The following is an 11926-nucleotide window of genomic DNA, read 5'->3' on the forward strand; positions in this document are numbered from 1 at the left end:
TGCCCTGGTTGCCATCGATTGTGACCGGTGTTGACTTGCACAGACTCTGCAGCATACGGCCTCCCGTGACATTCTGCTGCTTCAGAGCATATTGGTTTCCATTATGGTCATTTCTTCGTATTCAAATTTATCTGTAAAGAGTCTATTGCTTTTTTATTTCCTTCCTGTTGTCTCAGAAATTCCCGTGTCCCATATAGCAAAGGAGACAAGCACGTTTCTCCAGTCCCTTTGCTGCAACTGTTCCTATGCAGATGACCATCTTGACGAGGTGGTTGTCTCATCTCTGTCAGAGAACGTAATTCAGCTTTTGTGTGGATGATAACAGGTCTGGTCTGGCAGTAACCAGGAGGAGCTGTGATCCACCTGTTAGGTGACAGGATGCAGAGGTCTCTGGTCCATCCCCTCACCATGGCTGACCCAGAGCAAACTCCAGGCGAGTAGCTCAGGCCTCACCATGGCCCCAGTGTCCATCATCCTCAGCATCAGGCAGGGCTTGGCCTTTCATCTCGCTGGGGCAATTTTTCTCTCTCTTTTTCATAAACACTTCTCATGCTTTAATATTTGGAAAATTCTTGGAAACCAGGGATCGAAAATTCTTATTGAAAACTCAGGTTTGTCCTGCTCTGCTAGAAATGCTCCTCTTATGGTAGGAAGGAGAAGGTGGCTCTTTCCACACCGTCATTCTCCATCCCACCTGGCACCATTATAACCCCTAGAGATGTCTCAGAGCAGCCACCACCAGCACAGCAATGGGCAGCACCACACCACTCGTGTCCTCAGCAGCTCCCAGCCTCACTGGGCGCAGGTCCAGGCTCAAGAGAGGGGACACCAGCGATGCTGCAGGACATACACAGGACAATCTGGCACCAGCAATCCAAGGAGAAGGCTTGGTCTGCCGAGGCAAATGGCTCTTCCCTGACACTGATGCTGTTCAGAGCCAGCAGAAGGCACAGGCTGCTCGTGAGGTGTAATTAAGGTGTAATTCATTAGAAACAGGTAAAGTGCCCCATGATCGGCTACGTGCAGCTTACAAAGGCCAGAAGGAGCTGTTGGTGGCTCCTTTACTTCTCTGACCATACTGGTGGTCTCTCTCTTAGCAAACACGCACCAAGCAGCTCGTTTGGGGCTTTTCTTTTCTACGACATTTAAAGCTGAGTCCAGATGTTCACACATCAGCATCTGACATTGAAATTTGTTGCATCTTTCAGAAATGGGTTGGGCAAAACTGTGATACCTTGTACCTGGTGCTGGGTGGCCAGGAGGTGGGTCGTGGGAGCACGTTTTCCCATTTTCTAGTGGACTTCACCAGGACTGTAGGCTCTGGGGCTGTGTCAGAGTCACGGCAGCGCTTCCCAGGGCTGGGATTTGCAGGATTGCTTCCACGCAGGACCCAGTCCTGGACTCTGTGTTTCTTATTATTCTCTTGTTACTGCACACATCTAGAATGTTGTTAAACATGTGAGAAAAAGCTTATTGAAATGATTAAATAATAGGTAACTGCGACAGTTAAACACTGTGTATGTCTGCGCTCATTAAATATTTAAGTCAAGATCCATTTTGTTTTTCAGTAACTGGAAGACAAGTTATCCAACTCCACTTTGAAAATAAAGACACTAGAACCTTACTGCATCAAAAATTGCTCTGAAGATACTAATGAGAATGAGCTTTCCTGGGGGTTTAGATGCCTTTCTCACAGAATTGCCTACAAGGACGTAGCTTTCTCTAAAATGAGGTAGACCAGTCCAAAACCCTGTTAAACCATAAGATCATTTTTAGTTTAGTTTTCATCTGACTAAAGAATCTTACAAAACTTTTGAGCTGGTTTCCTACAACTTTAGGGCCTGTAATTATCTAGTGCAGTAGTAATCTCAAATTGGCAATCTCAAGAGATGAAACAAGCACCGCAGCACATCGATGAACCTGACTTTTGAATCCAGTTTTACTCCTTTGGAAGGAAATGTATTTTGACTTGAAAATTGTACGTGGTGAGCAACCACCCAGACCCTGGATGGCACAGGGGGAAGAGACATTTTCTCTACATGGGAGTTTGTTGACATTTCTGCTTTGAAAAGAACTTCATTGTTTCACCTTCCTCTAAAGAATGAATAAATCTCAATGTAAGAATGTACTTAGGAATTTTTCTTCCTGTTGTCTACTTTCAGAAAATTTCCTGTCCAGTTGTAACCAGTGAATTTGTTGCCTACAATCATGCTATAATATGTCTGTAATTACTGATGGTCAACAATTAACTAATTTTGTTTACAAGTATTCCGTGTGGCATTTTTCCTCAATTAAAATGCAATTCCCAGTCAGGCTGGATTAATGCAGGGAACAGCAAAGGCACTACGCAGAGTTTCAGAGCTTTCTAAAAGTTATGGTGCTTAAGTACCTTATCTCCTATTCTACTTTGTTATTATCTCCTCTTCTATTTTTTTAATCTACAGTTTTCTTTAAATGACACATCTCATTATATCAGATAGGTTCAATCTGAGCAATTAATTCACTATCTGCAAGCAGGACCCCACTGCTTTTGCCAGAAAGAGGAGATCTGTTCACAACACCAACTTCGGTCCTTTCTTCCTGCAGCAGATGAGCCCAATGAGCAGAAATGTCCATTCCTGGGGAGTTTGGCAGTTACAGCTCATCTCCAGTAGCCATCCCCTCCTTGGTTAGCCAGGGTGGCTGCCACAGGCAGCTGGAGAGGGGAAAGGAGCAATGGTCAGCTCAGCCTAGATGTTCTTCCCTTCCCTCCCAACCAAAGTGGCTCATGTTTGTCATCACTTCTACCCAGGGCTCCTTCAGACACACAGTGGCCAGTTCTAGTGGCCATAGGCTGAACTAGGTCACTTCACCAGCTGAGCCAACACCACCAACTACAAGGAGCAGTTGACCACCCTGAACCCCACCTTTCTCACTTGCACAGGTCTTCAGAGCCAATGTGAGAGCCCCAAGGTTACACCCCTGCAGCTCTTTTCCTTTTTGAAGGTCTTTAGTTCTTCCAGGTCACCCCAAACACTGATTTTGATGGGAGATGTGGCTGGAACAGAAGCTGCAGTTTCTAAGACACCAAGGTTGCTGCTTAAGGCAATGTTGTCCTTGCTGACAAGCACCTCCCGTGCATTATGGGTTCCTGATGGGGAGGTGAAGAAGGGCACGGTGTCCTGCTTCTGGAGTGGGAATGAACCTTCCTGCTGCTGAGCAGACATCTCACCTTATGACTGTTTACAGGAGTATCTGGTATCCTTATATCTGCCGGCAACACAACCATGTTTCAAAGGCTGACTTGCTTGTGTTGTTCCAGTCACCCTGGAACAGTTTCAGATTGGTTGTAGCTGCATCTGTCCCTCCAGGAGACCAAAAAAGGTCAAGGTCTGGTGCCTTTGGGGGTCTTCCAGGGAAGTCACCAGGATCCATCCACATAGCCAAGCAGGCACAGCTGAGCCTGCAAGACTTCACAGGAGCAGTCTGGCTTCTTGACTTGCTTGTGATCCAGCACAAGTCCTTAACCTGAGAACTTCTCTGGATTCCTCTTCTTTACCATGAAAGCTGCAGAGCTGTGTGTGAACACGACAGCAGCCTAGTACCTTCTGCTGAAGACTTTCCTTTCATGGGATGCAGACATAAAGCTTACAGCAGAAACAGCTCAGGGAAAGATGTTCTCAGGGCACATGCTGGTGGAAGCACACAGACACGAAAACTGAAGCAACCACACCATAAAATATTGTCATTGTTCTCATCTGGGCAGATCCCAATGGAAGAGAACCTCCTTGCAGAACAAATGCCATCCAGCTGACTCTCTAGTTCAGCATTGGAGATGTTTGACCTGGATCTGCCACCAGCAATCTTACTGCACTGCTGAAACTTCTGGCGACAGGACCAGCAGCGGCAAGGTAGTCAGAAATTTATAAGTCTAGCTCAAAAGGTGAGAGCAGTTACCTGTGGAAACCCCCTGCTCAGGAGTGAGAAGGCAGGGCAGAATTTGAAGGACCATGTGTAGCACGAGCACCAAAAACCAGTCAGGTGTGAATCCGTGGTGTTTTAATGAATCCGCGGTGTTTTAAATGTGATCTTCAGCACAAGAGACATTGTGTCCAGAGCAGGGCTCTGGAAATAAGGAGAGCTGGGTCTTAGTTGTCTGTCTTCACTCCAGAGGTTTTATCCAAGTAGATGCTCTGCAGGGTCTTTGAGTTCACCATGTCAGGGCTTCCATTCCCCTTGCTCTGCAGTAGTTTGCCTGTTAGACAGTTTGATACAGTATTATAATGAAAATAGATGACGAATAATTTTCAACATTAACTGTTCTAAAGTGTGGTGTTGGCTCCAGGGTTCATCTCCTTTCTGGGACAGTTAACTCTGAAATCCTGCTCAGCGTTATCTCAGTTAAGCCAGCTTTTAACGTCTGCCTGAATATGGCCATGTCTGTATGGGGGGTTTGGGCGTTTCAAGAGTGCCTGTGGCTATAATCCTTCTCCAAATTAATCTGATGACATAATTTAGTAGTGACAGGATGAGGGGTGATGGTTTTAACCTGGCAGAGGGGAGATAGAGATGAGATGTGAGGAAGAAATTCTTTGCTGTGAGGGTGGTGAGACAGTGTCCCAGGTTGGCCAGAGAAGCTGTGGCTGCTCCTCCCTGGAAGTGTTGAAGGCCAGGTTGGATGAGGCTTTGAGCAACCTGGTCTAGTGGAAGGTGTCCCCGCTGATGGCAGGGGGGTTTGGACTGGGTGAGCTTTGAGATCCCTTCCAACCCAAACCATCCAATGATTTTATGACCTTCCATGTGATATCATCACTAGTTCTGGACCATTGCAGACTGTGCAACTACAGAGTTAATAGAAAGCCTAAACATGCCACCTCCTGTGTGCAGCTCCTGTCCCCAGGCTGCTCTCCCATGCGTGGTGGTACAGCCAGCCATGCAGAACACCCTCCATGTGCCACCCAGGCTCAGAGCTGCCGTGTTGGGGAAAATCAGTGTCAAATGAGCCTCGCTGCATTGACAGCGGTGGCAGATGCTGCCCCAGGGCTCAGCCGCTCTCCTCAACACGCGTGCTGGCCCGTGGTGCACCCGACAACACGTAACGCTCCACGGATGAGGTCTAAACCTTCTGTGAACGGACCCAACTCCAGAGACCTGGTACCAAGTGAGTGAGCTCAGGCTGGAAGGCAGAGCCCCGAGCTGGGGATTATTTAGAGAAGCCGGTGAGGAGCGAAGGCAGCAAGGCAGCGCTGCCAACGACACGAGGGAGCAGCCAGAGAGGCTGGTGCCATCCTCCAACGTGCCACCATTTCCTCCGGCTCCCTTCCATCTAACATCAGCTCTGCTGCACTTAACCCTTCCCAGCCACAACAGCTGCATCTCTCTCCTTAAAAAACAAACAAAACCCCCAAACCCCTGTGAAATCAAAGTCTTCCTGCAAACATCACACCCAGCCAGTACAGAGCTGACTATTTTGCTGCAGCCTGACTTGCAGCCGGTATTTTTTTCTATCATGACATTGGATTCTGATGTACAAAAGGAAATCAATTTTTTTTTCTCCCTCTGCATGCCCTATGGTTATCAGAATCATTGCTTTTTATATATATATCAGAATTATTGTTTCTTTTTTATTTTTTACATACAGTAAATAGGAATAGAGGCTTTAAAAACCTCTCATTTCTCGCATCAGAATGTCAATGAGATATGAATAATGGAAAAAAAAATTCTGCATGAATGGCTAAGACCCAGCAGCAAATTTTAACTAGTGAAGAGTAACAGCATAAGGACTGCACAACAATAATCATCATTACTGCCAGATAAAGCACTTCTTCCTGCTCATTCTGTGCTGGGGACAAAAGGAGCCCGGCCAGCAGGACCTGGTGCCAGTGCAGGGAGGTGGCATGTGCTGCACTGACCACGCGTCACCGCTCCCGCCGTGCCCCGGCGTCAGCCTCTCTCCTCTTGATCTCAGGAGAACTGGCAGATTCTCAGCCCCTCAAACGCCAAGTGATCTCTCAAAGCAATGATTTCCAAATACAAGAGTGGACTCCAGTAACATTTTATTTAACATTTAATAATGCACTTCCCTTTCTTCTTCCAAAACTGCATCATTAATTCAGGCTCCAGTTTTTGGAGCGTTATGTTAAATTTGGGGGGGATGTGCTCTTGCAGAAGTCCCTACATTTCCTCTCACTTGTCGTTAGATACAGTTTTTTCCTGACTTTTTCCCAGGCTGCTCTAATATTAAAATCTTTCACGCTGTTGGAAACTGTTAATTTGTTTGTCTGAACACAAACAACTGGCAACACTTTAAGCTGTTCACTGCTTCCTTTTTCCTTATACCAGAAGCTTTTTCCACTGTGCAACTCACCCTGAAGCTTTACTCGCCTCTTCTTTAAACCCAGCTCCAACATTCTATTATTTATGAATAAAGGTCACCCCGCGAGGAAATGGCACATCCATCTACCAGAAAACAATGTGCACTTTCTAAATTTGAACCGAAGTCGTTTCCGTTCTTTGATTTAAGTTTAGTTACTTCCTGTGGTTTCTTGTCCTCCGCCGCTGCCGAATCTTTGGCTGGACTCCAGGAGAAATTGCACTCTCTCAATGAAATTAGAAACTGCGGCAGTCGAGGGCTGAGCTCGTACAGGAGTAAACAGCGCTCCCACTAAATACCAGTCCACTTAGGGTTTTGATGACGAGGGCCTAATTATTCACCCCAGGTGACATAACAAGTGTGACCCCTGCGCTGTACCCATGGCTGGTTTGCAAGCAGACAAGACCTGAAAGCAGCCTTGGAAGCCAGCAGCGCCTGCTGGACATGGGACATGTCCTCGCTGAGGCCAGGCCACCCTCCCACAGCAGATTCTGGGTTGGGAGGGACGAGTGCTCAGCCCCATGCTCCAAAGCAGTTGCATACCAGGCCAAGGCTCCTGCCAGCCATCATTGTGTATCAGGGTTTTTTAGGGATCAGGGTCAATTGGGGAAAATTCCCAAACCTTAGCTAAGTCATTTCAGGCAGTTTGCTGACAAAAATACATGTGAATAGTCACCGGTGACCCAAAGATGTGCTTTCCCTCAGGAGAAATGACTAACAGGCACTTCAGGAGCCTGCGGTAACAGTAGCCCTCCCAGGACTGGAGGAGCTATATATGGCCAAGGTTAGGGAGAGGGAACCAGTAGGAAAGGAAGAGCGACACACTTCATACCAGCCCTGACTCCCTTGGACACCCATTTCCCTTGTAAGACCTTCTGCTTAAGAACCAGCCTCAGCAATGAGCCCTTTGGGCTGGGGTTGCAGGGCAGCTCAATAACGATGCGCTCCTTCTCTCCCCCGCCCCTTGTCTTTCTCCTTTCCCTCCCCCAGGACACTTAAGAGCAGATTTGTCACCGTTAATCCAACTGCTTTATCGATGGAGCCCCGGATTCCCCACAACATCACCGTTGTCCCCAACTCTGTGATGGTCCAGCCCTTGCTGGACAGTCGTATCCCCTATGGGCGACTGCAGCACCCGCTCACCATCCTGCCCATCGACCAGATGAAGACCACTCACATAGAGAACGACTACACCGACAACCCCACCGCTGCCCAGCTGGCAGCCCAGAAACGTCCCCGAGCCCCCCATGAACTGGTCTTGACCACCCAGCACGCCCAGCGCTGTGAGCAGGATGTCACCCACCCCTGGATTTCATTCAGCGGGCGTCCCAGCTCCATCAGCAGCAGCAGCAGCACATCATCAGACCAAAGGCTCTTGGACCACATGGCCCCAGCGCCCGTGGCAGAGCAGTCCTCCCCCCGAGCAGTTCGCATTCAGCCCAAGGTGATTAACTGCAAACCCTTGGACCTGAAGGGACCTGTGTCTCAGGAACTGGACAAGCACTTTCTGCTGTGTGAAGCCTGTGGGAAATGCAAGTGTAAGGAGTGCGCGCTGCCCCGGACTCTGCCCTCGTGTTGGGTGTGCAACCAAGGCTGCCTCTGCTCGGCACAGAACCTGGTCAACTACTCCACCTGCATGTGTCTCGTCAAGGGTGTCTTCTACCACTGCACCAACGAGGACGACGAGGGCACGTGCGCCGACCACCCCTGCTCCTGCTCCCACTCCAACCGCTGTGCCCGCTGGTCCTTCATGAGTGCCCTCTCCCTGGTGCTCCCCTGCTTGCTCTGCTACCTGCCAGCCACCGGCTGTGTCAAGCTGTCCCAGAGGTGCTACGACCGAGTCAGCCGACCCGGATGCAGGTGCAAAAACACAAACAGTGTCATTTGCAAAGCATTGCCAGAGAGCAAAGGCAGCAGGGCAGAAAAGCCCTTCTGATAGTTTGGGGGGACGGGGAGTGGGAGGACACTCCACGGATCGGGGTGGCATTGGCTCTTTTTGATAACCTGTGTTCTGAGGATAACGTTTGCTTTTTGCCTTCGGAGAAAGCAGAAGCAACTGTTTCCACAAACTGAAGCACTTTGGGTTATTCAGGGTTTTGGAACTGGTCAGAATTTAAATAGATGGGGCCAAAGGAGGAATCTTCATAACGTAGAGTGAAGGCTAAAAACCTACGTGTATCGTGACGTACAGCTGCTTAAAAACTCCTGGGTCGGAGGGACGGCTGCTCACCACCAGAACCATTGACTGCTGGCTTGGCAGGCACGGCCGCAGGAGCACTACCCAGTCCTGGCTGCAGAAACCTGCGTTGGATTCATCACCTTCAGGGTGGGCTTCTTGTTTTCACTTTCCTTCCAAACTCTACCAGCAGCCTGTTGAAGGTGACGGGTTAACTCCCTCCTTCCCCAACTGCACCCCATTAGAAGAGCCCGTTGCACACAAAATAACACGTTTCTCAAAAGCTTTCCGTGTCTCTCAAAGATTTTGAGCCAGAAGTAGTAAAGATACAGTTGATTTGTTTAAGGGTCTGTTAACACGTAGGCACGTTCCTTTCTTTGAACCCACCTGGCCATGTTGATTTGCACCCACTTTTTAAAGGCAAGATGGTAGCAGGGTTGCTCCCTCCCCAGGAAGAATAGCAGCAGGATGTGTTCAGGCAGTTGTATCCACACCACCGTGTTCTGCCTGGAAGCTGATCCGTAGCATCAGGTTTCATTCAATGGAATATTAATTTTATATCAACAGTACAAACCCGCTCCAGAGGGATATTGGCCAAATCCCGTTTCCCCAGCGCCGTGCTGGAGCAAAGGGGATCTTAACTTACGCCGCAAAGTCAAGACACTCACTGTTTGTTTCTCTAAACCTCTTAAGCTCTGTTAAGAAGTCACAAAAACCTAAGTGTGCGATACACGTGGGTGTGTTTTTATAGGGATATCAACCCAGTACCTCCTCTCCTGGAACAAGCTCTTCTTTGCTCATTAAATATTAAGATTTTTAATGGGGTTTTTTTGTCTTGGGGATGAATGGCATTTACTTGAAGTACAGCCCATTCCCCCATCTCTATTGCTGCTGGTTGACTTTTGCCTCCTCTGTACAAAAGTGTGTCTTTTGAAACGTAGAGAATGCTTTTCATCTGTATTTTAGTGTTAACAAATGCTAGGGAAAGCCAGGGGTGGGAAGAGAGCTTATTTAAGACATTTCCCCGTGGTTTTCAGTAGGTGAACATCATCGGCTTTGTCCGTGCACTCATCCTAGGGCCGCTTCTGCATTCCCTTCAGATGCAGTAACCCCTTTCTCTTGACAACTACAAGGTGCTAAATAAAAACCTTTATCCAAACATGCAACGCTGTAATAAGTAGGTTGGTACTTGTTGCATGCAGAAAACTGATCTAGTCTCTCTTTTTTTTTTTTTTTCTTTTTTTTTAATTAGAGGAAATTTCCTCCATAAATGCACAGCAGTGACAGTGAAATGTCATCTCTAATTAGATAAGCAATAGGCAGAGCTCATGTAGCATTTCCAGGAATCCCATTTGCTTGGTTGCAATACAGTTGCTGCGTAGGGGTTGGCAGGAGCCTACTGATGGGAGTTCTGGTGTCTTTTGTTTTAAGAATTCATTAAACCTGGATGATTTGGGGTTTAGTTAAGCTTAATTATAGGTATTTATTGAACGGGGAATTTAAGAAGGAAAAAAAAAATCTTTCTATATTTATAGCATTTGCTAGCTTGTCTATAATAAATCATAGGAAAAGGGATGCTCTGTCTGTCACCAGATACCCATTCCTATAATTTGTCCTCGTGTTGACCATATGGGGACACCAGAAAGAAGGAAGAGGGTGGAGATCCAGAGCTGTAATTATTATCTTGCACAAATAAGAGGCAAAAGGGTAAAAGGAAAACCAACTGCCAACTAGCCCAACTGTTGGTTGAATGTATGAGGTATTTAATGAGAGAAATCATTTTCTTAAGATACAAACAGGCTAGAAAAAGCAGCAGGGGAGGTATTTACCCCCTGCCCTCCTCTGCTGGGACCATACGTATCCAAACAGCCTCCACCTCCAGTTGTTTTGCCTTCCCATCCCTCTGTCCCTGGCTCTTCCTGGGGGATCTGTCCTGAAAATCTGCAATCACCAAGCCCGTGGTTTCGATGCATGGTCCTTGCAAGCAACTCCAACGCTGGAGTGGTCGCCACTGTGCCAATCTACACTCATGTATATACACCCAGCAATCCCCTCCGCCTTTCCTGCCCTTGTACATAGTTGTAAATTATTTCTCTCTTGGTTTCTTTTAATATCTCCCTCCCTGGAGATATTCAAAAACCATCTGGACAAAATCCTGGTTCATGTGCTCTAGGAGTCCCTGCTTGAGCAGGGGGGTTGGACTAGATGTGACCTTCAGAGGGTCCCTTCCGACCTCAACCATTGATTCTGTGAATATCTAAGTCACGCAATGGTGTGAGCCGCTCCCCTGCAGAAGGCTGTACCGCATCCGTGGGTGTGTTAGAGTGGTGGGCAATGCAGCAGAGCAACCCTCCCTCTTCTCCTCGGCCCCCAGACTTTGCTCACCCAGCTCCTGGCCCAAGGCTTGGGGTCAGTGGAAGCCGGGGCTCTGCCGGCGCCGCGGGGCTGGTGAGGGTACGTCTCCGGTCAGTAATTTCTTTATTCCCCTCTCTTCCCCCATCCAACACCTCCGTTCCCCATCCCTTTTTTAAGGTACTTGGCTCTCCTGCCAGCCCTGAGATGTACCACGGGCTCAGTGCCACGTAACCTCAGCCCCGGCGACGGGATGGAGGTGGCAACTCCGGCATCTTCCCTGCAGGTCGGGTCCCCCCTCCCAAACTAACGAACGGCTGCTAATTAGCACAAACCTCGAGCACCACATTTGCTCTCTGGCCGTGGCAGTGTGGTGGGACCACGAAGGGAAGAGGGGAGGTGAGGGCAGGTTCTGTGCCACCACAGAGCGGTGCTGGAGGAGGAGGAGGAGGATGGCAGAGCGCTTAGGCTGTCCCACCCCGAGCTGCTAATTGCTGTGGCAGGTTCATTGCCGGGTTCTATCCTCTGCCCACGCGCGGGAGCAAAGGTCCCAAGAGCAAGAACGGGTGATCTAATGGCACATTGGCAATGCCACGATGTGTTGGCAATGCCACGATGTGTTGGCAATGCCACACCATGTCCCTGGCTGCAGCTCACTGGCAGCAGAGTGGCTTCAACAGACAAATAAACCATCACCACACCCTCCTTCCCAGCGCCGGGTACAAGGAGTAGCTACTCAATTCCCACCATTGCCTCCCAGGCACCAGTTTTCCCAGTCGGACCAACCCTCGCCCTTTGGCAGCACTGGGTATTCCCTGTCCCCTCCCCTCCCACACTCTGACACGCTGATAAAGGTTTCCCCCTTCTCCTGTTACCACCCCACCACATACGCACCCTGAGAAGTTACCACAGAAGGTTTTTCTTTGTATAGAATATTTATTTTGAAGCTCTATTTTAATAGTATTTATTTTAGAAAGTCTACTATTGTAAGAGTTCTTCTGTTTGTGAAGAAAAACAAGTACTGATGAATGTACTGATCTAGAAAT

The 11926-nt window shown here is 48.4% G+C and overlaps 1 protein-coding gene across 1 annotated transcript; it reads left to right on the forward strand.

The window, feature by feature from the left end:
- Positions 1 to 7383: 7383 nt before the first annotated feature.
- SPRY4 (sprouty RTK signaling antagonist 4) lies at positions 7384 to 8368 on the forward strand. The gene has a single exon (XM_010167343.1). It carries the CDS (start codon positions 7389 to 7391, stop codon positions 8286 to 8288), a length of 900 nt encoding a protein of 299 aa, XP_010165645.1. The 5' UTR covers positions 7384 to 7388; the 3' UTR covers positions 8289 to 8368.
- Positions 8369 to 11926: the final 3558 nt, after the last annotated feature.

This window comes from Antrostomus carolinensis, unplaced genomic scaffold (assembly GCF_000700745.2).
Source record: "Antrostomus carolinensis isolate BGI_N321 unplaced genomic scaffold, ASM70074v2 scaffold30244, whole genome shotgun sequence".
In the NCBI taxonomy this organism is placed as follows: domain Eukaryota; kingdom Metazoa; phylum Chordata; class Aves; order Caprimulgiformes; family Caprimulgidae; genus Antrostomus; species Antrostomus carolinensis.

Coding starts and splice junctions, on each gene's coding strand:
- SPRY4 (XM_010167343.1), top strand. CDS start 7,389: ATGGAGCCCCGGATTCCCCACAACATCACCGTTGTCCCCAACTCTGTG.